General features: G+C 44.5%; 1 protein-coding gene across 1 annotated transcript; it reads left to right on the forward strand.

Annotated features, from left to right (window-relative positions):
* Positions 1-108: 108 nt before the first annotated feature.
* On the forward strand, positions 109-26,182 carry cyc1 (cytochrome c-1). Its single transcript, XM_080204561.1, has 7 exons — positions 109-225; positions 7,439-7,626; positions 8,964-9,090; positions 13,266-13,423; positions 15,003-15,163; positions 16,312-16,412; positions 25,307-26,182. Exons 1-7 carry the CDS (start codon positions 148-150, stop codon positions 25,409-25,411), a joined length of 918 nt encoding a protein of 305 aa, XP_080060687.1. The 5' UTR covers positions 109-147; the 3' UTR covers positions 25,412-26,182.
* The last annotated feature ends 1,645 nt before the right edge of the window (positions 26,183-27,827 follow it).

Here is a 27,827-nt window from a genome sequence, read left to right on the forward strand (position 1 = left end):
AAGTGGCGACGCAGTCCAGGCTGGGAGTGAGGGCAGTTATTCAAGATGGCGGCTGGACAGTGCATGCCGGGAGTAAGGGCGGACTATTCATGATGGCGGCGGGTTGAGGACGCAGTGCAGGCTGGGAGTGAGGGCAGCACTTCCAAAATGGCGGCGTTGAGAGCGGCGGCGGGGAGCGGGCGCATTCTCCTCCATACTCGGCAGAAAACCTTCCACCTCTGCAAGGTGAGGGCGGCCTGTGCTCGGGGGGCGGACAGGGGAATCAGACCGCTGGGATGGGCCGGAGCCCGATAGCGGGGGGCCGGCAGTTCACAACCGGAGCCCGGCCGGTGTCAAGGTGACCCTGGCCCTCCGGTGTCGGGCCGGGCCGGGCCGGCGGGGGTTTCCCTGAGGTACCGGCTCTCCAGCTCCCATCGCCCGGGAGTCAGTTTGCAGAGAAATAAAACCCGGTGTCTTGCCGCAGTTCCACTTCCAGTCGGCACTCATTCAGCCCCGAGGAGAAATCCCCCCTCACCCCAGAATTAACTGGAGATTCTGGGGGAACGGGTCTGAATGAGTTGAGTTCCAGTCTCTCCCACAAGGGAAAGCATCCTCTCAGCATCCTCCCCACTGTCAAACCCCCCTCAGGAGGATTGCTGCTTCTTATCAACTCCAATCTCAGCCAAAAAGAATCAACCTTCTCTGAACTGCCTCCATTCCTCCTGAAGTAAGGAAGCAAAATCTGTACACAGTAATCTGTGTTCTCATCTTAACCTGTACAGTTAGAGCAAGAATTCCTGATTAGATATTCCACCTTCCTTCCAATAAATGCCACCAACCCATTGCCCTTCCTAATTACTTGCTGTACTTGCATGTTAACTTTGTGATTCCTCTTCTGTAGATTCTTTCCTTTCAGATAATCTGTTTCTCATCAACACCCTATACAACTGCAGTAAAACATCCCTAGTTTTATATTCCATTTCCCTTGCAATAAACAACATTTGCCTTCCCAATCACTTACTGTACATGCATAATTAACCTTTTGGACTAGAACACCCAAATCCCTCCATTTAAATAGTTTACTGCTTTTCTATTCCTGCCAGAGTGAGCAAGTTCGCATTTCCCCACGTTATTTGCTATCTGCCAAATTATAGTCCACTCACTTAACCTGTCTGAGTTCCTTTGCAGACTCCTTGGGTGAGTTTTCCAGTCCTGTCAGCCCCAGGGCCAGAGATTCCTGCCTGAGGTCAACTGACCTTGGCTTCTCCATCATGTTTACTGTCTTGCTCGTGGTGGTACCAGAGATTTAGGCTCTTATGTCCTCTTTGCAATTTATGTTTCCACCTATCTTGGTGACATCAGCAAATTTAGCAACTGTACATTCCATCCCTTCATCCAAGACACTGATATAAATTGTGAATAGTTGAGCTCCCAGTACGGAGCATGTTGGTACCCCACTTGCCACATCTTCCCAAACTGCAAATGACCCATTTATATTTACTCTGCTTTCTGTTAGCCAGCCAATCCTCTGTGGCCTTGTGGAGTCCGTGGACCATGTTTTGTGTGTTAGGTTGCACTCCCTTTTTGTTTTCCTGAATAATCTTTTATTGATGTTTTGGTTGATGTCTAGCTTATGAGGAGAGATTGAGTAGACTGGGCCTGTACTCGTTGGAGTTTAGAAGGCTGAGGGGAGATCTTATAGAGACATATAAGATAATGAAGGGGCTGGATAGGGTGGAGGTAGAGAGATTATTTCCATTTAGAAAGGAAACCAGAACTAGAGGACACAGCCTCAAAATAAGGGAGGGAGGCAGTTTAGAACAGAGTTGAGGAGGAACTTCTTCACTCAAAGGTTGGTGAATCTCTGGAATTCTCTGCCCATTGAAGTGGTGGAGGCTACCTTGTTAAATATGTTTAAGTCATGGGTAAATAGATTTCTGATCAATAAGGGAATTAAGGGTTGTGGGGGGCAGGCGGGTAAGTGGAACTGATCCACTTCAGATCAGCCATGATCTTATTGAATGGCGGGGCAGGCTCGAAGGGCTAGATGGCCTACTCCTGTTCCTATTTCTTATGTTCTTATGTTTGCACTTCAGTGCCATGCTCCTGATCTACGGACAGCTGGTACGGAGAGGGGAGTGTCGGGATGGCAACCTCCTTGTGAATCTGCTGCTGGGCCTGGCGAAGTGCACCATTTACAGGTCCAGGCAGCAGGCGATCGAGGGGGCCATCCATCCTGACTGTCTGCCCCTCTACCATGGCTACGTTTGCAGCCAGGTGTCCCTGGAGAAGGAGCATGTGGTGTCCACGGGCGCAGTTGATGCCTTCTGGGCACTTCATTGACCCTAATAATCACATTTTAATTTGATGTTTTTAAGTTTCCTTTGTACTTTGATTTTGTTCCGGCTGTTCCCCTTCCTTCTGGGGAGCTGCCCCTTTTACTTTGTCCTGATTTAACTTGAGTTTGTTTATTTAGTTTGACCTTAAAAGAGGTCATGCTAATATCTTACCCCTTACTTCATGACAGCTTAGTTTGCATGATGCATTTGATGTGGGACTTTGTCAAATGTTGTCTGGAAATCCAAGTACAGCACCACCTCAGGTTCCCTTTATCAATGTTGTTTGTTACTTCCTCAAAGAACTCCAATAAATTAGCCATACCTGATTTACATAAGAACATAAGAAATAGGAGCAGGAGTAGGCATCTAGCCCTTCGAGCCTGCCCCGCCATTCAATAAGATCATGGCTGATCTGTCGTGGCTCAGTTCCACATTCCCACCCTCTCCCCATAACCCTTAATCCCCTCGCTTATCAAGAACCCATCAACCCGCGTCTTAAAAATATTTAGCGAGGCAGCCTCCACCACCTCAACGGGCAGAGAATTCCAGAGATTCACCACCCTTTGAGTGAAGAAGTTCCTCCTCAACTCCGTTCTAAACCACCCCCCCCCTTTATCTTGAGGCTGTGCCCCCTAGTCCTACTGTCCTTTGAGTGGGAAGAGTCTCTCCACCTCTATCCTATCCATCCCATTCGTCATCTTATATGTCTCAATGAGATCTCCCCTCATTCTTCTAAACTCTAACGAGTACAAGCCTAGTTTATTCAGCCTCTCCTCATAGCTCAACCCCCTCAACTCCGGTATCAGCCTAGTAAACCTCCTCTGCACTGCCTCCAAGGCCAAAATATCCTTGCGTAAGTACGGCGACCAAAACTGCACACAGTACTCCAGCTGCGGCCTCACCAATGCCCTATACAGCCACAGCAAGACCTCCCTACTTTTATATTCAATCCCCCTCGCTATGAAGGCCAGCATCCCATTCGCCTTCCTGACCACCTGCTGCACCTGCAGGCTGGGTTTTTGCGACTCATGCACAAGGACCCCGAGGTCCCTCTGCACCGTCGCCTGCTGCAGTTTTTCGCCACATAAGTAATAGTCCTTCCTACCATTATTCCTACCAAAGTGGACCACCTCGCACTTGCCAACATTAAATTCCATTTGCCATTTCCTGGCCCATTTGCCCAGCATAAAACCATGTTGCCTCTGCCTGATTACTTTGAGATTTTCTAAATGCCCAGCCATGGTCTGTTTAATAATAGATTCCAGCATTTTCCCTATGAGGGTGTTAAGCTAACTGGCGTCTCCTGCATTCTACTCCCCCTTGCCACTTCTTGAATAAAAATATCACGTTTGCTATTTTCCAATCTGATGGGATCTTTCCAGAATTTAGGCAATTTTAGAAAATTAAAACCAACTCATCACTGCAGCCAATCTGATAAAACCCAACAGGACCTGGGCACATGGCAGCTTTTAATTCTAATAATTTTCTCAGTACTCTTTCCCTAGTCATTGTAATTGTTTGAAATTGCTGCCTCCCCGTTTCACCTCTTGATTCACAATTGTTTCTGGGAACTTATTCGTGTCTTTAACAGTGAAGACAGACACAAAATATCTGTTGAATTAATCGTTATTTCCTTATTTCCCATCAGTAATTCTCTCCTTATTCTCTCAATTTAGAGGACCAACGCTCTACTCTTTTTCTTTTTAAATACCTGTAGAAAGTCTTATAATAGTCTTGATATTTCTAGTTTTAGAACGTTACAGCTCAGAAACAGGCCTTTTGGCCCTTCTTGGCTGTGCCGAACCATTTTTCTGCCTAGTCCCACTGACCTGCACCTGGACCATATCCCTCCACACCCCACTCATCCACGTATCTGTCCAAGTTTTTCTTAAATGTTAAAAGTGAGCCCGCATTTACCACTTCATCTGGCAACTCATTCCACACTCCCACCACTGTCTGTGTGAAGAAGCCCCCCCCCCCCCCCCCCACAATATTCCCTTTAAACTTTTCCCCCTTCACTCTTAACCCGTGTCCTCTAGTTTTTTTCTCCCCTAGCCTCAGTGGAAAAAGCCTGCTTGCATTCACTCGATCTATACCCATCATAATTTTATACACCTCTACCAAATCTCCCCTCATTCTTCTACGCTCCAGGGAATAAAGTCCTAAGCTGTTCAACCTTTCTCTGTAACTCAGTTTCTCAAATCCCGGCAACATCCTTGTAAACCTTCTCTTCACTAAATCTTTACTCAGAGGGTAGTAAGGGCGTGGAATGCCCTGCCTGCAGCAGTTGTGAACTTTAAGGGCGTTCAAATGGTCGGTGGATAGGCATATGGATAACATTGGAATAGCTTAGGTTAGAGGATCATTAGATTGGTTCCACTGGTCGGTGCAACATCAAGGGCCGAAGGGCGCTGTAATGTTCTATGTTCTCTGTTCTCTGCACTCTTTCAACTTTATTAATATCCTTCCTGTAATTAGGTGAGCAAAACTGCACACAGTACTCTAAATTTGGCCTCACCAATGTCTTATACAATCTCACCACAACATTCCAACTCTTATACTCAATACTTTGGTTTATAAAGGCCAATGTACCGAAAGAACTCTTTACGACCTTATCTTCCTGTGATGCCACTTTTAGGGAATTATCTATCTGTACTCCCAGATCCCTCTGTTCTACTGCACTCTTCAGTGTCCTACCATTTACCTTGTATGTTTTACTTGGTTTATCCTTCCAAAGTGCAATACCTCACACTTGTCTGCATTAAACTTTTCTCTTACATTTTCTGGCCATTCTTTGCAGTTCTTGATATTCTGTCCCTGACCTGCCATTTACCTTTATGGAATTGTGTGTATTTTCTTTTGATATGATACTATTTTTAACTTTCTTAGTCTCTGATGGTGTGTCTTGCCCTTGACATTTTTCCTTATAATTGGAATATATCTTTTCTGAGTGTTCTGAAATATCACCTTCAATGTCTGCCTCTCTGCTGACACAGGAATGAGATAGAGAATCTAGTGAACTGGTGCAACAACAAGAATCTCTCCCTCAATGTCAGCAAAATGAAGGAGATTGTCATCAACTTCAGGAGGCGTAGAGGAGAACATGCCCCTGTCTACATCAACAGGGATGAAGTAGAAAGGGTCGACAGCTTCAAGTTTTTAGGTGTCCGGATCACCAACAACCTGTCCTGGTCCCCCCACGCTGACACAATAGTTAAGAAAGCCCCACCAACTCTACTTTCTCAGAAGACTAAAGAAATTTGGCATTTAGCTATGACTCTCACCAACTTTTATAGATGCACCATAAAAAGCATTCTTTCTGGTTGTATCACAGCTTGTTATGGCTCCTGCTCTGCCCAAGACCACAAGGAACTACAAAAGTTTGTGAATGTAGCCCAATCCATCACACGAACCATTGACTCTGTCTACACTTTCCGCTGCCTCAGCAAAGCAGCCAGCATAATTCAGGACCTCATGCACTCTGGACGTTCTCTCTTCCACCTTCTTCTGTTGGGAAAAAGATACAGAAGTCTGAGGTCAAGTACCAAGTGACTCGAGAACTTCTTCCCTGCTGCCATCAAACTTCTGAATGGACTTACCTTGCATTAAGTTGATCTTTCTCTACACCCTAGCCATGGCTATAACACTACATTCTGCGCTCTCCCCTTTTCTTCTCTAAGAATGGTATGTTTTGTCTGGCGCGCAAGAAAAATACTTTTCACTGTATCTTAATATGTGACAATAGTAAATCAAATCAAAAACATCCCTTAACCTAATTTCCCAATTCAATTTAGGCAGCTCTATTTCCATGCCCTCATTTTGACCATTATTTAAGTTTAAAATACTCGTCTCAGATCCACTTCTCTCTCCCTGAAACTGAATGTGAAATTCAATTATGTTATGATCACTGCTGCCTAGGGGCACCTTTACGATGAGGCCATTAATTTACCCTGAGAGCACTGTAGATTCATGAAAGTGAGAGCCAGGCTAAAAGGATTAAATGATGAAATTGAATAGGCTTTCAGTTATACTCAGTTTTGATTGTTACGGTTAAAATAACAAAAGGATTGATAGAGCAGGTGGAGAAAAACGGTTTTCACAGATGGGTAAGTGGGGGTGGAGAAAGGAATCCAGCACAAGGGGGCAGGACCTTAGAGCACATCTTCACTTAAAGTAGGGTGAACACTCTCCCCTCTCCCCAAAAAAAAGGCTGATACTGGTGGTCAATTGGAGCTTTCAAGCTGAAGTTGATAAAGTTGTCTTGGGCAAAGAATATAGAACAGCAGTGGATATAGTGGAGTTAAAACACAGGTTGACTATGGAACTGGCTGAATAGGGAACACTATTGGGGAACACTTCAACAGCCACGGGCATTCAGCCTCTGATCTTTGGGTAAACGTTCTCTAAGACAGCCTTCATGATACATGACAACACAGAATCGCTGAGCAGAAACTGATAGCCAAGTTTCACACACGAGGACGGCCTCAACCGGGATTTTGGGTTCATGTCACACTATCTGTAACTATTCCCCATGACTTGCCTGGGTTTGCAAAATCTCATTTACTGTCCAGGCTGGAGACAATACACATCCCTTTAACCTGTGCTTAACACTGTCTCCACTCACATTGTCTGTTCCTTTAAAACTTGATTACCTGTAAAGACTTGCATTCCAACCATTATTTTGTAAATTGAGTTTGTGTCTTTATATGCCCTGTTTGTGAACACAACTCCCATTCACCTGATGAAGGAGCAGCATTCTGAAAGTTAGTGGCTTATGCTACCAAATAAACCTGTTGGACTTTAACCTGGTGTTGTGAGACTTCTTACTAAAGCATTGTATACAAGTATGATAACCCACACAGCTAGACTCACAGTTGAAGTGTTCTTTGAGTTGAATTCTCTGGAGAAAGGTACTGGAGCAGTATGCGCCATAGCCATCAGGATAGAAAAGGGAGTCAATCAAGAAGGAAAAACTTTGACATTTCTCTGCACCTTCCTTTTAAGGTTCATGGAGTATTAAAAATAATTTCTGATTGTTTGAGCTATAGTTTGATTTGTCATGTGGGATTGAATTTTGATCGGGACCTTCAGTTTCAACATGAATATCTTGTGTCTCGCAGGCCAGGATGTCCTTTAGTAACCTATCCCGAGGGAAAAAGATAGCATTGTCTACACTCGGTGTTCTTGCTGCAGGGGGCAGCGCACTTGCCTTGACGCTGCATCACTCTGTGTATGCGGACCTGGAGCTCCATTCTCCCAGCTACCCCTGGAACCACAGTGGCTACTTATCTGCACTTGATCATGCCAGGTGGGAAAATTACAACCAAGAGGCTGTTCAATTGAGCAAGTACTGGGTTTGATGTTAGTTAATAATAAGACCTTGAGCTCTGTTAATGAATTAAAGTTTGCTGATGATACCAAGTTTGATGGGAAAGTAAGCTGAGAGGAAAAATGCTATAAAAGAATGTGGACAGTTAAATCAGTGGGTAAGAGAATGGCAGATGGAATATAAAGTAGAAAACTCTGACAACCAGCAACGCATTAATATCTGGCTAACCTGTTTTAGTGATTTTGAATAAGGGATAAATATTGACCAAGACACTGGGAGTAACTCCTTTGCCCTTTTTTGAAATAGTGCCATGAGAAGTTTTACATCAAGCTGAGAGGTTCACTGTTTAGCATCTTGTTTTAAAGATAACACCTCTGACAGTGCAGCACTTTCTAGCTACTGAACTGAAGTGAAACATAGAAGGAGGCTATTCGGCCCATCAAGTCAGCACCAACCACAATCCAACCCAGGCCCAAACCCCATAATGCCATGCATTTACCTTAGCTAGTCCCCTTAATATTAAGGGGCAATTTAGTATGGCCAATACACGTAATCCTTACATCTTTGGAGTGCAGGAGGAAACCAGAGCACCCAGAGGAAACCCACACAGACATGGGGAGAATGTGCAAACTCCACATAGACAGTGACCCAAGCTGGGAATTGAACCTGGGACCCTGGCGCTGTAAGGTAGCAGTGCTAACCACTGTGCCACCATACCACCCAGAGTGTTAATCTTAATTTTTATGCTCAGGTCCTGGAATGGGACTTGAACCCACAACCTTCTGATTCAGATGAGTGTGAGGGGGGTACCTGTTGACCAACTGTTGGCATAGCCCATGTACAGGTTAAATAGCTTGCCCAACACTGCGTAAGCTCAGACCAGAAGGATCATGTGAGCAGCTACGATGGCCTCCTGTGTCCCAGCTATGAATGAAGGGGTTAAATCTGGTCATTAATCTACCTGAAAAGAATTGTCAGATTTCTGATCAAATGTATGCAAGAGGACTTGTAAGAATATGTTTATTATCGTTGATTGCTATGAGACACTTCCCAGATATTCAGCATTTTGCGTTATAAACAGATCTACATTTTGGAGAGAAATGCAGTTCAATCTTCTTGCAGTAATGTGAATTGTTACATGTTTGCAGGCTTGACATTGTGCAATACTTTATAGTTTTAAACTATTGATTCTGTATTTTAGTGACACTAAAAGAAGCCTGTTTGGGAGAAGAGGGAGGTGGGGAAATGGTGATGCTGTTTCTTTTGGAGGATGGACTTACCGTGCGTTGATATGAAGTTGCTGTCTTTATTTCCAGTGTTCGTCGTGGTTACGAGGTATACAAGCAGGTCTGTGCAGCCTGTCACAATATGCAATATGTGGCTTTTCGAAACTTGGTTGGAGAAACTCACACACAGGAAGAGGCCAAGGCTCTAGCTGAGGAGGTGAGAGCACAGATGTCATTTTACTTTTTGCCTCTGAGGGATGTGTACATGGCTGGCTTTGCATTAGGGGATGACGCCATTTGTATTTTAAGCATCAAACACTCCCTGCTGATGAACAATATGAGTTGGACGTTGGATGAAGTTTCTCTGCTTTGCCACAGCAGTGACTTCCATCAAAACATGGGAATGGCGTTTCTCAGAGCAGCTTCCCCAGTTTGTGAATTATGGCCTTGCTCATGTTGAAGTGGATTGACATTAGCCAAGAATCATTTCGCTTATAGCTTTTGTGGACAGCTGTTCACTGAGACTCCTATCCCATCAGTCCCAGTTGGTGAGAAACTAGTCTCCCCACTAAATTGTTTATGTGGCATGCAGTCTGTTCCTGGGAGTGTACTTTGTGTGGATGCACGGTTTTTTAAAGGGGTGCACAACTTATAAGGGACACTGGTTGGAGACCATGAACCGAATAGCCACTTTTTTTATTCAAGTAACTGGCTTATCTGAGAGTTTTGCTTCAATCCGATTTGCGCTTATGTTATGGGTCTTTTTTTTGCTTTTGCTGATCCATCTCAGCCTCCTCTGGATGTCCCCAACAGTCATGATGTGGATGTGCCGGCGTTGGACTGGGGTAAACACAGTAAAAAGTCTGACAACACCAGGTTTAAGTCCAACCGATTTATTTGATAGTAAACTCACTAGCTTTCGAGGGGTTTCCCTCTTCTTCAGGTGAATGGAGAGTTCTGGCCTCAGACAGAGCATATAAGGCACAGACAGTTTACAGATTACTGATTAGAATGCGAATCTTTACATCTAACCTGCTGTTCAAGTCCTAAAGTGGCCGACAATGTGAGTGGAAGGAGCACTGATCACAGGTTAAAGAGATGTGTATTGTCTCCAGACAGTACAGTAAGTGAGGTTTTGCAAACCCAGGCAAGTCACGGAGGTTACAGATAGTGCGACATGAACCCAAGATCCCTGTTGCAAGAAAGGATGTCCCGAAGCATGGTACACGGGAGACCATGCAGACGCTACGACAACGGATGAATGAACATCGCTCGACAATCACCAGGCAAGACTGTTCCCTTCCTGTTGGCGAACACTTCGGTGGTCACGGGCATTCAGCCTCTGACCTTCGGGTAAGCATTCTCCAAGGCGGCCTTCACGACACACAACAGCGCAAAGTCGCTGAGCAGAGACTGATAGCCAAGTTCCGCACACATGAGGATGGTCTCAACCGGGATCTTGGGTTCATGTCGCACTATCTGTAACCCCCGTGACTTGCCTGGGTTTGCAAAACCTCACTTACTGTACTGTCTGGAGACAATACACATCTCTTTAACCTGTGATCAGTGCTCTTTCCACTCACATTGTCAGCCACTTTAGGACTTGAACAGCAGGTTAGGTGTAAAGATTCGCATTCTAATCAGTAATCTGTAAACTGTCTGTGCTTTATATGCTCTGTCTGAGGCCAGAACTCTCCATTCATCTGAAGAAGAGGGAAACCCCTCGAAAGCTAGTGAGTTTACTATCAAATAAATCGGTTGGACTTAAACCTGGTGTTGTCAGACTTTTTACTGTGGTCCCCAACAGCTCAGATGTTAAGTCTTCAGCCAATTCAATTTGCGCCACACGACATTAGGAAACAGCTGAAGGCACTGGATACTGCAAGGGAATAGGCTCTGGCAGTATTCTGGCAATAGTACTGAAGACTTGTGCTCCAGAACCTGCCACCCACCCCTAACCAAGCTCTTCCAGTACAGCTAAAATACCGGCATGTACCCAGCAATGTGGATAAATGGACAGTTAGAAAATAATGGTAGGATTGGGCAGACTCAACTTGGGTTTATGAAAGGGAAATCGTGTTTAACAAATCTGTTGGAGTTTTTTGATGTTGTAAATACCACTAGATTAGGGGGAATCGGTGGGTGTGGTATATTTGAATTTTCAGTAGGCTTTTGATAAAGTTCCACACGCAGTTAGTAAGCAAGATTACACCTCATAAATTGGAGGTAATATACTAGTGTAGATTGAGAACTGGTTAACAGACACAAAACAGTGAAAATATGGATTGTTCAGAATGGTTTGCTGTCACTTGGGCGGGTTCTGCAAGGATTAGTGCTTTGGCCCCAGCTATCCACAGTCTATATCAATAGTCTGGATATTTTTCTTTTTTTAATCATTTACAGGATGTGAGCATCACGGGCTAGACCAGCATATATAACCCATCTCTAGTTGTTCTTGAGAATACAGAGACCAACTGTAATATTTCCAAGTTTACAGCTGACACAAACTGGGTGGAAATGTGAGTTGTGCAGAGGATGCAGAGAGGCTTCAAGGAGATTTAGACAGACTGTTGATTGGCTGTGCTAAGTTAACCCTAAGTGTCAGGGGGATTATTGGTGTAAATATGTGGGGTTATGGAAATAGGGCCTTGGTGGGATTATTAGTCAGTGCAAACTCGATGGGCCAAATGGCTCTTTTTTGCACTGTAGGGATTCTATGATTTTAAATGAGTGGGCAAGAACACAATAGATGGAATATAATGTGGAAAAATATGAGTTATTGGATTTGATAGGAAAAAGCAGAAAGTCAAGAGTATTTCTTAAATGGTGAGAGGTTGGGAACTGTTGATGTCCACCTGGCTGACTTGTTCATGAGTCACTGAAAGCGAGCATACAGGTAGCTACAAGCAATTAAGACAAATATTATGTTGCCCTTTAGTGCAAAAAGATTTGAGTCCAGGAGTTAAGAAGCTATCCTGCAATTGTATAGAGCTTTGATGAGACCACGCCTAAAGTATTTTGATCTCCTTACCTGAGGAAGGATATATTTTCCATAAAGGGAGTGCAACAAGCGTTCATAGACTGATCCCTGGGCTGGAGGGATTGGCCACAAGGAGTGCTTAAAGAAATTGGGCCAGTATTCTCTAGAATTTGCAAGAATGAGAGGTGATCTCACTGTGGCATATAAAATTTGTACAGAGCTCAACGTGTTAGATGCAAAAATGATGTTTCCCATGGCTGGGAGGATCTAGAACCAGGGGACGCAATTTCAGAATGAAAGACATGCAATTTTGAACGGAGGTGAGGAGCGACTTCAGTCAGAGGGTTCCGGTTAGGAATTCTCTGTCGCAAAGGGCAGTGGAGGTTCAGTCATTGAGTATGTTTAAGGCAGAGTTTGATAGATTTCTACTTATTTAAAACAAGAAGGGATATTGGGTTAGTGCAGGAAAATGAGGTTGTGGTAGAAGATCAGCCTGATCTGCTTGAGGAGCTGAACAGCCTGCTCTGCTCCTATTTCTGATTTTCTTATATTGGCCCTGCCAGTGATGCCCAAAAGAATAATGAAAATTGGAAAAACAATCAGACACCACCATGTTCTGATTTTTGTCCCTTAGCCAATTTTGTATCCATGTTGCTAATCCCACTAGCTTCATTTTTGCAAAATGTCTTATTAAATGGTGCTTTATTAATCCCCTTTGAATGTCCTTCTACACAACTGTACTACCCTCACCCATCCTCTCTGTCAGTGCATCAAAAAACTCAATCAAGTTAGACAAACACATTTTGTCACCAACAGATCTGTGCTGACTTTCATTTATGAACCCTTATTTTTTTCCAAATGCCATTTCATTTCTCTTGGATTAAGATCTCTAAATGTTTCTCCACCATCAACATTAAGTTGACTGGCTGAATTCCCCTCAAAAAGCAGTAAAGTGAACAGCCAGTCGGTTAGTTCTGTTTGTTAATGCCTTATAGTGAACGTAAGCCTAAATCTTTGAATTCTGGCACAGACTTTGTCACATCCGTATGATCAAGCAAGACTATGTAGCCAGGTCTGGGATTAGAGAGCTAAAGGACAGGAAGAGGGATCTGGGATCAGGGTGGTGATGTGGGATTCAAATACTGCTCGTGTGAAGGACAAACACTGACACAGTCTGGTTTGGGGTCAAGTGGCTGTTTCCATGTTGTTTCTAACAAGTTGATTCTGACCTTCTATGGACTAAACGAGCCAAGCTAACATTTACTAACTATGTGAATGCGTGCACAGGACCACAAAGCTGAGAGTACAAATTTGGTAGTGATCAGCAGTTACACTCAAGAGAAGCAGGAATTACACGTGCCTGCAGCTTCTTACCATTTTTCTCTCTCTCTCTCTCCCCATACTACTTCTAGATTGAAGTGTTGGATGGACCAGATGAAAATGGAGAAATGTTCACTCGTCCCGGAAAGCTGTCTGATTATTTCCCTCAACCGTACCCCAATTCTGAGGCTGCAAGAGCAGCGAATAATGGATCTCTACCGCCTGATCTCACCCTCGTTGCAAATGCCAGGTAGCTTCCTCACACTCACTGATGCTGCAAGTTACTGTTTCTTGTTGAAGATTGTTTTGCTTGCATTGTAACATTTTGAGGGTGATATCTGACTGTTCATTTCTTTGAATTTAGTGGTTTGCCTCCTATCTAAAAGTTGCATCTTTAAAAAATTCTTTCATAGCATGTTAGCATTGCTGGCAGGGCCAGCATTTGTTGCTGATCCCTAACTGTATTCGAAAAGGTGGATAAAAGCAAATTACTGCGAATGCTGGAATCTGAAACCAAAAGGGAAAATATTGGAAAATCTCAGCAGGTCTGGCAGCATCTGTAAGGAGAGAAAAGAGCTGACATTTCAAGTTCAGATGATCCTTTGTCAAAGCTTTCTCAAAGATTTTCCAGCATTTTCCCTATTGAGAAAATGGATACTGAGTTGCCACTGTGAACCACTACAGTCCAACTGGTGAAGGTACATCCACAGTGACGATACAAGTGATCTATAGTTCTGTTGTATATAGGGATTTCCCTCCACTGCAAGGCAAAAGTTAACCCTCTGTGTAAAGCTTCTCATTTCCAAAAGACGGGTTGGTAAAATATTCATTGTCCCTGGTTACATTGCTAAGTGTTGGTAGAACACCTCATTATCTTTATGTACACATTTGAGTGCCACATACCTGCATGTTTGCAGTGCCCTGAAACTCTCATAGCTGCCTTTGGTGGCGGTCACGTTTTGTGGCCTTTCAGTGGCTACTTGGGAAGGAATTTAAGTGATCAGAAATATGTGGAGTAAGGTTAGGAGATATTTCTTCCTTGGAATAGGAGATGATTTCCCTCCAGGAGATGCTCAAGATAGACCATTGAGTACTATATGGAAAAATTGGATAAATATTTGAAATGGAGGAAGATACAGGGAAAGATTAAAACAGTGAGATTAGTCTGGGATTGATACAAGGCTAAAGAGAGTGGGGCAGTGGGATAAGTTTGGGGTTGATACAGGGCAATAGGAAGAGAGTGGGACAATGGGATTGGTTTGGAATTGGTACAGGGCTATGAGGAGAGATTGGGTCAATGGGACTAGTTTAGGACTGATACAGGACTATGGGGAGACAGAAGGGCGGTGAAATTAGTTTGAGATTGATACAGGGCTATAGGCAGAGAGCGGAGCAATGGAATTAGTTTGGGATTGATAGGGCTATGGGGAGAGAGTGGGGCAGTGGGATTAGTCTGGAATTGATACAGGGCTATGAGAAGGGATCAGGACAGTGAGACTAGTTTGGGAATGATACGAGACTATGGGAAGAGAGCAGGGTGGTGTGATTAGTTTGGGATTGATACAGGGCTAAGGGGAGAGAGTGGGGCAGTGAGATTAATTGACCAAAATGGGCCAAATAGTCACCTGTTTTGTAAAATTGATGGTTCTAAAAAATCTGGAATAATTTTATTCCATCTCAAGCCCAATCACTCAATTCAAATAGCTTCACCAACAGAAAGAAATGAAAATTGAAGCAGAATCTGCTGGAAGACTTTGTTCTTTTGAAAATTATGGATAAAATTTTTAACTTAAGACATATGTACTGATTATTGTTCTCTGGTTGTGTAGACATGGTGGTGAGGATTATATCTTCACTCTGCTTACTGGTTACTGTGATCCTCCTGCTGGTATCAGTCTCCGGGAAGGCCTGTACTACAACCCCTACTTCCCTGGTCAGGCGATTGGGATGGCCCCTCCACTCTATGATGAAGCTGTTGAGTATGAGGATGGTAAGATTTGGATCTTGTAACCTTGATGTCACTGACCTTTGCTCTACATTTTGACCTTTCTTTGCATTCTTTGATCAGTTGCTGCATTAAAAGCATTCAGAGCCCTGCTTGAGTCACCGCTGGAGCACTTGTACACACCTGGGCTCTACAGCTGAGAATGAAATAATGGTCTTGGAAGGAATGCACTGCAGCTTGATCAGAATGTTACCAGGACTGCAAGAAATGTTTACGAGGAGAGATTGCATGAACTAGGCTAGTATTCCCAAAATATCAACATAAAAGAGTTGATTTCTTTGAACTTTTTAAAATTTAGAATGGAATTGATAGGTAGATAAAGAGAAACCTTTTCCACTGGTGAGAGAGTCCAGGGTAAAGAAAACAAAATCACAATTAGTCTGTTCAGTAGAGAAGTTAGGAAAGAATTCTTCAGACAGAAGATGACAACAGAATGAAACTCTCAGCAACTAAGTGCAATTGATGCTAGCTTAATTAACTTTAAATCTGAAATTGGTAGTGTTTTTCTAGATAAGAGTATAAAAGGATATGGAATGGTGGTGGGGATGTATGGCAGAACAGGCTCAAAGGGCTGAATGGTCTCCTGTTTCTGTGAGAGAGCTGCGAATGAACCTTGATCAGAACACAGTCTCTGATGTTTTAAGTGTTTGGAACAGAGCCTTAGTGCTCAGGGCTTCATCCCTAGTTTGTAACTGCATTAGTTGGCCTCAGTGTTGATGGATGAATGACCAACAGTATGCAGATGGCAAGAGTCACTGATTCCTGCAGGCAATGGGGCCACAAGAGGAAATCATGTACTTCTTTGAATTACAATGCAGGTCTGAGGTGAAAGGATGATTACTGTGCATTCCAGCTCCACATCTTTCCAATGTCTGTCACAGGCCATGAGGAGTTCAGTGCTGTCTGTATGAAGATCCAAATGTGGTATAACAGGTTGAATGGCACCAGAACACAGGCCAATTCCCTTGTTGTTGAAAAGGATGTTATGTTTGTGATAGGTAGCACTGCTACATGACTAGCTGTCTGTGGACTTGCACAGTGCCACTAACATTGTGTGTGTGTGTGCGATTTTGAGAATCCAGAAGCTTGTTGAACACTCTGGATTCAGTGCTGGACTCTCTTCTAATGTGCAGGTACCCCAGCCTCGATGAGCCAGATGGCTAAGGATGTCTGCACATTCCTGCGCTGGACTGCTGAACCAGAACACGACCACCGTAAACGCATGGGCCTGAAGGTGAGCTCCCACAATCCAATCTTGTAGTTCTGCCATGCAATTTTGGGCTCACAGGCAATGTATCCCAAATCACTTTTATCATCCATTTCTCTTGTGACGACTGAGTTGTATGCTGAACCACCACAAAGGCCCAGGAGTTAAATGTTGGTATCGGACCAAGTCACAAATAGGCCAGATGATGTTAATGAACCAATTAGATTTTAGCAACAATCTGATTGTCATATCCTGTTGAAAGGCAGTCACATGGAGATGGCAAAACTGAACTCAGTCTTAGCAAGTACTGGCCGTGTTGGGAAGAATTTATACTAATTCAGCAGAGGGAGGGTACACAGACTTAGCTGAATAAGGGCACGGAGTTACACAGCAAAACAAACAAGTCAGAGGGAGTGCAGCTATATTAAGTTTCAAGGGAGTAAGGCCAGGCTGGATGGCATCTACCTTAACACCAAGAGTATTGCAGGTAAAACAGATGAGTTGAGGGTAAACATGAAAGTGTGATATAGCTGCCATCACAGAGACACAGCTAAAGGAAGGACACAATTGGCAACTCAACATTCCAAGATATAGAATTTTTAGGCGAGACAGGGGAGGGGGTAAAAGAGGGGGAGGCATTGCATTGAGTTAAGGAGTCAGTTGCTGCAGTGAGAGATGATATTGTACGCTTACACTGGACCAATTGACGGGCAACACGACAGAAACATAAGACAGCTCAGTGACTATCACTGTTTGCTGTGCAGTTACAGGGACCCGGGTCGGATCTCCAGCTTGGGCCAATGTCTCTGGGAGTTTGCACATTCTCCCTGTGCTTGCGTGGGTTTTCTTCGGGTGCTCCAGTTTTCTCCCACACCCCAGAAATGTACTTTTAGCTGATTGGTGTCAATAAATTGCCCCTAAATTGGATCTCCCTTAACCTGGTGCACGTATAATTCCCTAAATTTCCACCCCCTTTATTGTAGAGTCCACTAGAGGTAGACAAAAGTCGTAGGTAGAAGGAGGACTTGAATAAGGCACTCAGTGTTAAAATGGGCGGCGTGGGTTTGTAGGGCCGAAGGGCCTGTTTCCTGTGCTGTGCTGTTCTTTGATATATTGGAGGGGGCATCAAATGAAGCTTTGTGGGTAGAATTTAGGAATAAAAAAGGGGCAGCCACATTGTTAGGTTTTTTTTTAATAAACCCTGAGATAGTCAGCGGGAAGTTGAGGAGCAAATTTGTGCTCAGTTTGTGGAAGTGTGTAAAAACAATAACAATAGGTTTATTATATTAGGTGATTTCACCTAATATAGTAAACCTATTTACTGGGATATACATAGTGTTAAGGGCTTGGATGGAGTAGATTTCTTGAAATGTGTATAGGAGAACTTTTTAAATCAATATGTGGAGGGAGAGAGCTGTGCTGGACCTGATTCTGGGGAATGCAGACAGACAGGTGATTGAGGTGGTGGTGGGGAGCATTTCAGTAATAGCGATCACAACAAGGTACAAATTAAGCTTGTCATGGACAAGAAAATAGACAAGCTTCTTTAAAAAAGTTTTGCATCGGGGGAGAGTTGATTTTAGTAAAATAAGATCTGGCCAAGGTAGACTAGAAACATCTATGAATGGGAAAAGCTACAGAAGAGCAGTGGGGAGCGTTCAAAAAGAAAATGGGGAGAGTGCAAGCCCCACATGTTCCCTGTGGGGTAGTAGGAATAACAAGCCCAGAGAACCATGGGTGACCAGAGGTATTCAGGATACAATAAGAAGGAGAAGAAAGGCATTTTAAAAGTACAAGGGGAGCAAATCAGTGGAGGCATTAGTGAGGCACAGAAAGTGCAGGATGGACTTAAGAAAGCAATTAAGAACGCAAAGAGGGGATATGAGAAAGCTCTGGCTAGTTAAAGTAGGGAAAATCTCAAGATATTCTGTAAGTGTATTAATGGGAAGACGATAACCAGGGAAAGAATAGGGCCTATTAGGGACCAAGGGGAAAATCTGAGGGTGGAGCCAGAGGACATTGGTAGAGTGTTGAATGGATACTTCACATTTTCTTCACCCAAGAAGATGAGGACGGAGGTCTGGAATTCAGGGAGACTGTGACATTGTTGAGCAAATTGACAAAGGGAAGGACAAGGTATTGGAGGTGTTGGCAGTCTTTAAAGTGGATAAATCTCCAGGTCCAGATGAATTGTGCCTAGGCTGCTGTGGGAGGCAAGGGAGGAGATTGCAGGAGCTCTGACCCAAATTTTCAATTCCTCTCTGGCCACAGGAGACGTGCCAGATGACTGGAGAACAGCTAAAATGGCTCTGTTATCTAAGAAGGGTTAGAGAGATAAAACAGAGAAGTACAGACTAGTGAATCTCTCTTCAGTGATGGGGAAGCTATTGGAGAAACCTCTGAAGGAGAGCATCTGTCTTCACTAGGAGAGGCAAAGCTTGATCAGGGTTAGTCAGCATGGCCTTGTCCAAGGGAGGTCATGCCTAATAAATCTGACTGAATTTCTGAGGTGGCGTGTAGATGAGGGTTGAGCAGTTGATGTAGTTTATATGGATTTCAGCAAAGCCTTTGACAAGGTCCCCTATGGGAGAGTTGTAAAGAAGGTAAATTCATCTGGGATACAGGGTAATTTGTTAAAGAGGATTCAAAATTGCCTCAGTTGTAGGAGACAGAGGGTGATGGCAGAAGGCTGCTTTAGTGACTGGAAACCAGTGTCCAGGGGGCATACCACAGGGATCTGTGTTGGGTCCCTTACTATTTGTCATGTACATAAATGACATTGATCATTATATGGAGGTAGGATTACTAAGTTTGCAGATGACACAAAGATTGGATGGGTGGTTAACAGTGAGGCAGTGTGTCTTGGACGGCAAGAAGATATTGACAGAATGGGCAGATAAGTGATAGATGGAATTTCACCCTGAAAAGTGTGAGGTGATATTTGGAAGGAGTAACTTGACAAGAAAGTATTCAATGAATGGTAGGACAATAGGAATTTCTGTGGAACAAAGGGATCCTGGTGTGTTTGTCCACAGATCTCTGAAAGCAGTGGTGTCGGGTGGTGAAAATGGCATATGGGACACTTGCCTTTATCAATTGAGCATAGATTACAAAAGGGAAGTCATGTTGGAATTGTATACAACTTTGAGGCCACAACTAGAATACTATGTGCAGTTCTGGTCGCCACATTATTGGAAGGGCGTGATTGCACTGGAAGGGTGCAGAGGAGATTTACCAGGATGCTGCCTGAGATGCAACATTTAAGTTATGAAGAGAGATTGGAAAGGCTTGGGTTGTTTTCATTGGAGCAGAGAAGACTGAGGGGCGACCTGATCGAGATGTACAAGATTATGAGAGACATGGACAGGGTGAATAAGGAGCAGCTGTTTCCCTTAGTTGAAGGATCAGTCACAAGGGTTCAAGGTGAGAAGCAGGGGGCTTGGGGGGATGTGAGGGAAAACATTTTTACTCAGAGATTGATGAGGGTCTGGAATACGCTGCCTGGGAGGGTGGTAGAGGTGGGATGCCTCACATCCTTTCAAAAGTATCTGGATAAGCACTTGGCACATCATAACATTCAGGGCTATGGGCCAAGTGCTGGCAGATGGGATTAGATGGGAGTTCAGGTGTTTCTAACGAGTTGATGGGCTGAAGGGCCTTGTCTGCGCTGTATGGTTCTATGTTGTGGAGAGTGGCTTTGTGTGATCTGGGGACTATTCTGTACTATAGTAAAGATGAGTCAATGTGCTACATTACTGCATTGTACTGCTGTTGAAATCTGTTGAAACTTCTTCCCAAGGATTCAGGGGGAACAAGGGGCCATTGTATAAAAATAAGGGGTCGCCCATTTAAGACAGATGAGGATTTATTTTCTTTGAGAGCCGTGAGTCTGTGAAACTCTCTTCCTAAAAGGTGGTAGAAGCAGACTCTTTGAAAAACGTTGAGGCAGAATTAGATAGATTCTTGATAAGTAAAGGGTTAAAAGGTTATTGGGGGGTCGGCAGGAATGTGAGGTTGAGGTTACAATCAAATCGGCCGTGATCTTACTGAATGGTGGAGCAGGCTCGAGAGGCCGAGTGGCTTCTTCCTGATCCTAATTTCTATGTTCATATCTGTTCATAGTTTGTTAAAATGGCTGACTCAGGAACTATAGTTCCCAGTAAGGCACAACCTGGGATCATGTGTACAGTCTCTCTCCCTCTCTGAGTTCAGTACCCTGCTCCCTGCCTAGTTTCCTGTCTTTATCTGACTGAAAGTGATGGCATATGATTGGTACCATTGGTCACAGTTTGAGGAGATGGTAAGAGTGGCCCAGAACTTGGCTTCTTTACTCTCCATCGTTCTTCATTGGTACCTGCGTGATTTGATGTTTACTGAGGGTTGTTTAAGAGGGGGGATAAAAGTTTCTTGGTTACTGAACCAGCCACTCAGTAACAATAGAAACATATCTCAGAGTAACCTATTTTTAGTCAGGGAGAACGAGGCAATAATGAATAGGAACCACGATCAAGTGAAGATCCCAGAGCCTGGGGGGGGGGGTGGTGGGTGGATGGGTGGGTTACTGTTAGGAAGGGGAAAAAGAAGAGGAGTCATGGTACTAAGGCTACCCCAGAGGTAGTCTCCCAAAATATCAGGGGTAAGGCGACAACTGGGGTAGAAAGGGCAAGAGAGGAGGACCAGAATGCCTCAGAAGGAAGGAAGGGGGCTCGTGAGATAGTGGTGGGGGATGGGAGGATTAAAGGAATTGATAGGCGGTTCTGTGGGCAAAAGCAGGACTCCAGGATGGTAGTCTGCCTCCCTGGAGCAGGGGTACGGGATGTTTCGGAGTGGGTAGAGGGAATTTTGAAGGGCGAAGGTACCCAGGCTGCTGTAATTGTACACATAGGAGAGAAGGATGTAGGAAGGAAGAGCGGGGGGATATATGTAGGGAGTTGGGGGCCAGGCTGAAGAGCAGGGCCTCCAGGGTGGCAATCTCTGGGCTGCTGCCAGTGCCCAGTAATAGCGGGGCTAGGAATAATGAGATCCTACAGCTGAATGCGTGGCTGAAGGATTGGTGCAGGATAGAGGGTTTTACTTTTGTAGACCATTGGGAAGTCTTTGCAAGGGAAGGGCACCTATACAACTGGGATGGGGAACATTTAAACGGGAAAGGCACAAATATTTTAGCTGGGAGGTTAGCTGGAGTGTTTCGGCAGGGTTTAAACTAATATTGGGGGGGGGGGGGGGCGGTGGGCAGGAGACAGCTCAGTAGGCACTGGGATTGGGAGTGAGTTGGGTGACAGGGTAAGTCCAGATGAGAGGAAAATTCCCCGGGAGAAGGAGGATCCGAGTGGTCCTGTAGGTCTGCAGTGCATCTGTTTTAATGCGAGGAGTGTGACGGGTAAAACGGATGAGCTTACGGCCTTAATGTTTGTGAGGAATTTCGATGTGGTGGCAGTGACAGAGACATGGTTAAAGGAAGGGCAGGACTGGCAGCTAAATATTCCTGGGTATACGTGTTTTAGGCACGACAGAGGAGGGTCGAAAAGAGGAGGGGGAGTGGTATTGTTAGTTAGGGAGCAGATCACAGCGGTGCGGAGGGAGGATAATATATAGGAATTGAGTCACTGTAGGTGGAGTTGAGGAATAGGAAGGGAGCAATTACTATGCTAGGGGTGTACTACAAACCACCCGACAGCCCGTGGGCAGTGGAAGAAGGTATATGTAGAGACATTTTGGATAAGTGTAGGAAGAATAGGGTTGTTGTAGTGGGAGATTTTAATGGGGTGGATTGGAAGGTGCCTAGAGTTGGGGGTTCAGACGAGGAGGAATTCGTAAGATGTGTACTGGAAGGGTCCTTGGAGCAGTATGTAGATAGCCCGACTAGAGAGGGGGCTATACTGGATTTAGTTCTGGGTAATGAGCTGGGTCAGATGGTTGAGGTTGCAGTAGGTGAGCATGTGGCTAATAGTGACCACAACCCTGTCTACTTTAGGATATTAATGGAAAAAGATGAGTGCTGTCCTAAGGGGAGGGTGTTAAATTGGGGGAAGGCTAGATACAGCCTGATTAGGCAGGAGCTTAGGGATACAGACTGGGATATGCTGTTTGAGGGCAAATCCACTTTTGGCATGTGGGAGTCTTTCAAAGGGAAACTGAAATGGTTGCAGGAAAGACGTGCCGGTTAAGAGGAAGGATGGGAAAGGTAGGATTAGAGAGCCGTGGATTACTAGAGATATTGAGGACTTGGTCAGGAAGAAACGAGAGGCGTATGTTAGGTCTAAGCAACTGGGAACGGAGAGAGCATTGGAGGAATACAGAGAGAGTAGGAGGGATCTCAAAAGGGGAGTTAGAAGGGCAAAAAGGGGGCATGAAATGGCTTTGGCAGACAGGATTACAGAAAATCCAAAGGCATTTTACTCCTACGTCAGGAGCAAAAGGGTGGTTAGAGGAAAAATCGGTCCTCTCAGGGACAGAGGAGGGGAACTGTGCTTAGAGTCTGAGGGAATTGGGGAGATCCTGAACGAATACTTTGCGTTGGTATTCATGAAGGAGTGGGGCTTGATGTCTGGTACTGTCTTCGAGAGAGCTGTAGACCAATTGAAGGAACTATCCATTACGAGGGAAGAAGTGTTAGGGCTTTTAGGTAGCATTTAAACTGATAAATCTCTGGGGCCTGATAGCATTTATCCTAGGCTGCTTAGGGAGGCAAGAGATGAAATTACTGGGCCTCTGAATCAAATCTTTGTCTCTTCTTTAGAGATAGGTGAGGTCCCAGAGGACTGGAGGGTAGCGAACGTGGTACCGTTGTTTAAAAAGAGTAGGAGGGATAACCCTAGTAACTATAGGTTGGTGAGTTTGACGTCAGTGGTAGGCAAGTTGATGGAGAGGATTCTTAGGGATAGGATGTATGCGCACTTAGAGCGTTGCGATCTGATTAAGGATACGCAGCATGGCTTTGTAAAGGGGAAGTCTTGCCTTACAAATCTGGTAGAATTTTTTGAGGAGGTGATAAAAACGGTCGACGCAGGACGAGCCGTTGATGTCGTCTGTATGGATTTCAGTAAGGCGTTTGACAAAGTCCCTCGTGGTATGTTGGTTGAAAAGGTTAAGGCTCATGGAATACAAGGCCAGGTATCTAGATGGATTGATAACTGGCTTGGTAAGAGGAGACAGAGTAGTAGTGGAAGGGTCCTTTTCTAGCTGGCGGTCTGTCACTAATGGTGTGCTGCAGGGCTCAGTACTGGGACCTCTTCTTTTTGTAATATACATAAATGACTTGGAAGAGGGAGTAAGTGGTGTGATCAGCAAACTTGCAGATGACACTAAGATGGCTGGATTGGTGGACAGTGAGGGGCAGTGTCTGGCAATACAACGGGATATAGATAGGCTGGTATATTGGGCAGATACATGGCAAATGGAGTTTAACCCTGACAAATGTGAGGTGATGCATTTTGGCCGAAATAATGTAGGGGGGAGTTATATGATAAAGGGTAAGCCTATAAAGAGTATAGAAATGCAGCGGGCCCTGGGGGTGCAAGTGCACAAGTCTTTGAAGCTGGTAGTACAAGTGGAGAAGATTGTGAAGAAAGCTTATGGTATGTTAGCGTTTATAGGAAGGGGTATAGAATATAAAAGCTGGAGTCTAATGTTGCAGTTGTATAGAATTTTGGTTAGGCCGCATTTGGAGTACTGCGTCCAGTTCTGGTCGCCTTACTACCGGAAAGACGTGGAGACTCTGGAGAGAGTGCAGAGGAGGTTTACCAGGATGCTGCCTGGTATGGAAGGACTGGGTAATGAGGAAAGATTGAGCAAATTGGGGCTGTTTTCCCTTGAAAGAAGGTGACTGAGGGGAGATCTAATAGAGGTGTATAGGATTATGAAAGGTATAGATAAACAGTGGTAAGCTTTTTCCTATGTTAGAAACGGACATTACGAGGGGCCACGGGCTTAGGGTGAGGGGGACGAGGTATAACACGGATGTTAGAGGGAGGTTTTTCACACAGAGGGTAGTGGGGTATGGAATGCTCTGCCAAGCAAGGTGGTGGAGGCAGGCACGCTGGAGTTGTTTAAGAGTTACTTAGGCACATGAGTGGGTTGGAGATGGAGGGATATAGGAGATTGTTTTAAATAAAGTTCAGTAGCCTTGGGACGTCCCTGGTAACATATAAGGATGTGGATGATACTAATGTTTTTCTCTTCTAATTCACAGGTGCTTTGGTCCACCTTGTTGCCCAACAAGGGGCATACACGCAATGGGTCGTACGAGGGCTGCTCTTGGTTGTTCGAGATTGGCCTAGTACTTCATGTTGTTAGTGTACGCTTAAACTGGACCAGATGCTGGGCAACACGACAGCTCAGTGACTATCACTGTTTGCTGTGCAGATACATGGATTTGGGCCAGTGTCTGTGGGAGTTTACGCATTCTCCCCGTGCTTGCGTGGGTTTTCTCCGGGTGCCCCAGTTTCTTCCCACACCCCAAAGATGTGCTATTAGGCTGATTGGTGTAATAAATTGTCCCTAAATTAGTTTTCCCTCGATGTGGAATGCCATAAGCATAGATAAGGGTCATGGGTGGAGAGGGGACTCGTAATGTTAAAATGGCAGCATGGGCTCGTTGGGCCAAAGGGCCTGTTTCCCGGGCTGTTTTGTTCTTTGCTTCAGGAGAGGGATGTATCTAAAGAGGTATTTGCGATCGGAGCAGTGCTGATGATGGAACGTGTTAAGTGAGAAACTTGTACTGCACAATTTCATATTATACAGAAAGATCTTTATAGCACCTTCGTGCTCTGAGCATGTCACAAGGTGCTTCACAACCAGTGTGGTCACTGTGTATTGTAGCAGGGAAAATGGATTAATTGGACAGTTCTTTCACAGCCATGAATGGCTGAAGAGCCTCTTTCTAAGCTGTAAGATTTCATAACTGAGCTTCTCTCTTCCAGCTGCTGATGTTCTCGGCCCTGCTTTGGCCGCTGCTTTACTATATGAAGAAGCACCGATGGTCTGTTTTGAAGAGTAGGAAGATTGCCTATAAACCTCCTAAATAACTCAACATCACGGATACTCAACTCCAGCAGCACCTGACCTCCTGCATTCTCGGCCAACATGGATGGTTTCTGGGGTGGGGTGGGGTGGGGTGGGGGAACAAAATAATGACAGTTTAAAATAAATGGACGTTCAACAGGCCTTCATTAAAGCATGGCGCTATTAAAAGTAATATTTATTGTCAAACTCTTCTGAGATCTATGGGTGGACTGCTGGCTGTGATCAAACCAATGATCCAGTGTGCTCCATTGGCTGTTTAACAACGTGGTTTTAGAAATAAATTTATAGCAGTCCTGCCCTTCAGTGGTTGGTGAACACTGCCCTTCACTAATAACTGAATACCAGTTCTGTCCTTCCCAGGATTCAATCTTCAAATAGGATAGGAATTTTGGAGTACCGTTTATTAAACATGGACATCACAAATCAGAGGCTTCCGGAGACGTGAGGTAGAGATTCCTATCACTCACTGGGGCTTCTCGGAAATCTAAGTGCTGGTGGAATAGCACTGAGAATCATGCTCAAGTCCCCGCAGGTCCAAAGTGTTGGTCTTACTGGAGAAATGTTGATTGATGAGCAATTAGAATCTCCACATTGTGTCTTTCATAAGGAGAGGTGACCTCATTTCAATTTACCTCCAGAGTACATTGTTTCTGTGGTGGTGTGCGTTTGGTCCTACTGTGAGTTGAAGGATTCCTTTGTTAAATCATTACTGTACACAGCATTTGTGTAAATATTTAATGACCTGAAATGTTTAATAAATACTATCCTGCGGACCTGTTCGGTGTTGGTCCTGCAACCTACGTCCATCTCTGCCCTGTCGACACCCTATGTCCCTACTTGTACTGAAAAATATAACATTGGAAATAGGAGGCGGAGACCAAACCACCCTCAAATCTATTCTGCCGTTCTATACACGATCTTCTGCACCCCACATCCCTACATTTACTGCAATCAAAAACCTGCCTATCCCAGCGTTAGATCCAATAACTGAAACGTTGTGAATCTTTGGAGTTCTCAGCCACACAGACTGAAGAAATTTCTCAGTCCTAAATGATCAGCCCCTAATCCTAAAATTGTGTGCCCATGTTCTAGATTCCTCAGCCAGGGGAAGTAACTTCTTGGTATGTGTCCTGTCAAGTTCCCTCATCATTATCTTGAATGTTTTAAAGAGACCATCTTTTATTCTTCTAAACTTCATCGTATACAAATCCAATTTACTGTGCCTCCCATCTCATGAACCTTCACAGTACTGCCTCCAAGGCAAGTATATCCTTCCTTAAAAATGAAGTTTAACATTGTGCATAGTATTGGGCCAAAATATGATTGAATTTTACATAAAACAGACCAGTACAGCACAGTACAGGCCCTTCAGCCCCCGATGTTGTGCTGAGCTATGTCCAAACCCAAGATCAAGCTATCCCACTCCCTATCATTCTGGTGTGCTCCATGTGCCTATCCAATAACCACTTGAAAGTTCCTAAAGTGTCTGACTCCACTATCACAGCAGGCAGTCTATTCCACACCCCAACCACTCCGAGTAAAGAATCTACTTCGGACATCCCTCCTGTATTTCCCGCCATGAACCTTATAGTTATGCCCTCCTAGTAACAGCTACATCCACCCGAGGAAATAGTCTCTGAATGTCCACTCTATCTATCCCCCCCGTCATCTTATAGAGTTCTATTAAGTTGCCTCATCCTCCTCTGCTCTAAAGAGAAAAGCCCCAGTTCCCTCAACCTTTCCTCATAGACCTACTCTCCACATGAGGCAGCATCTTGGTAAATCTCCTCTGCACTCTCGCCAATATTTCTACATTCTTATAGTGAGGTGACCAGAACTGCACAGAATATTCCAAATGTGGTCTCACCAAGGTCCTGTATAGTTGCAGAATAACCCCTCTTAAACTCAAACCCCCTGTTAATAAACAGTAACACGCTATAAGCCTTCTTCATGGTTCTAGCCACTTGAGTGGCAACCTTCAGAGATCTGTGGATATGAACCCCAAGATCTCTGTTCCTCCACATTCCTCAGAACCCTGCTGTTAACCCTGTAATCTGCATTCATTTGTCCTACCAAAATGAATCACCTCACACTTATTAGGGTTAAACTCTAACTGCCACTTTTCTGCCCAGCTCTGCATCCTATCAGTGTCTCTTTGCAGCCTACAAGAGCCCTCCACCTCATCCACTACTTCACCAATCTTGGTGTCACCAGCAAATTTACTAATCCACCCTTCAGCCCCCTCTTCCAAGTCATTGATAAAAATCACAAATAGCGGAGGACTCAGCACTGATCCCTGTGGTAAACCGCTGGTAACTGGCCTCCAGTCTGAAAATTTTCCCTCCACTATCACCCTCTGTCTCCTATGAGATAGCCAGTTACTTATCCAATCGGCCAAATTTCCTTCTATCCCACACC

Source organism: Carcharhinus amblyrhynchos, chromosome 16 (genome assembly GCF_965287045.1).
Source record: "Carcharhinus amblyrhynchos chromosome 16, sCarAmb.v2.hapA, whole genome shotgun sequence".
NCBI classification, from domain to species: Eukaryota; Metazoa; Chordata; class Chondrichthyes; order Carcharhiniformes; family Carcharhinidae; genus Carcharhinus; species Carcharhinus amblyrhynchos.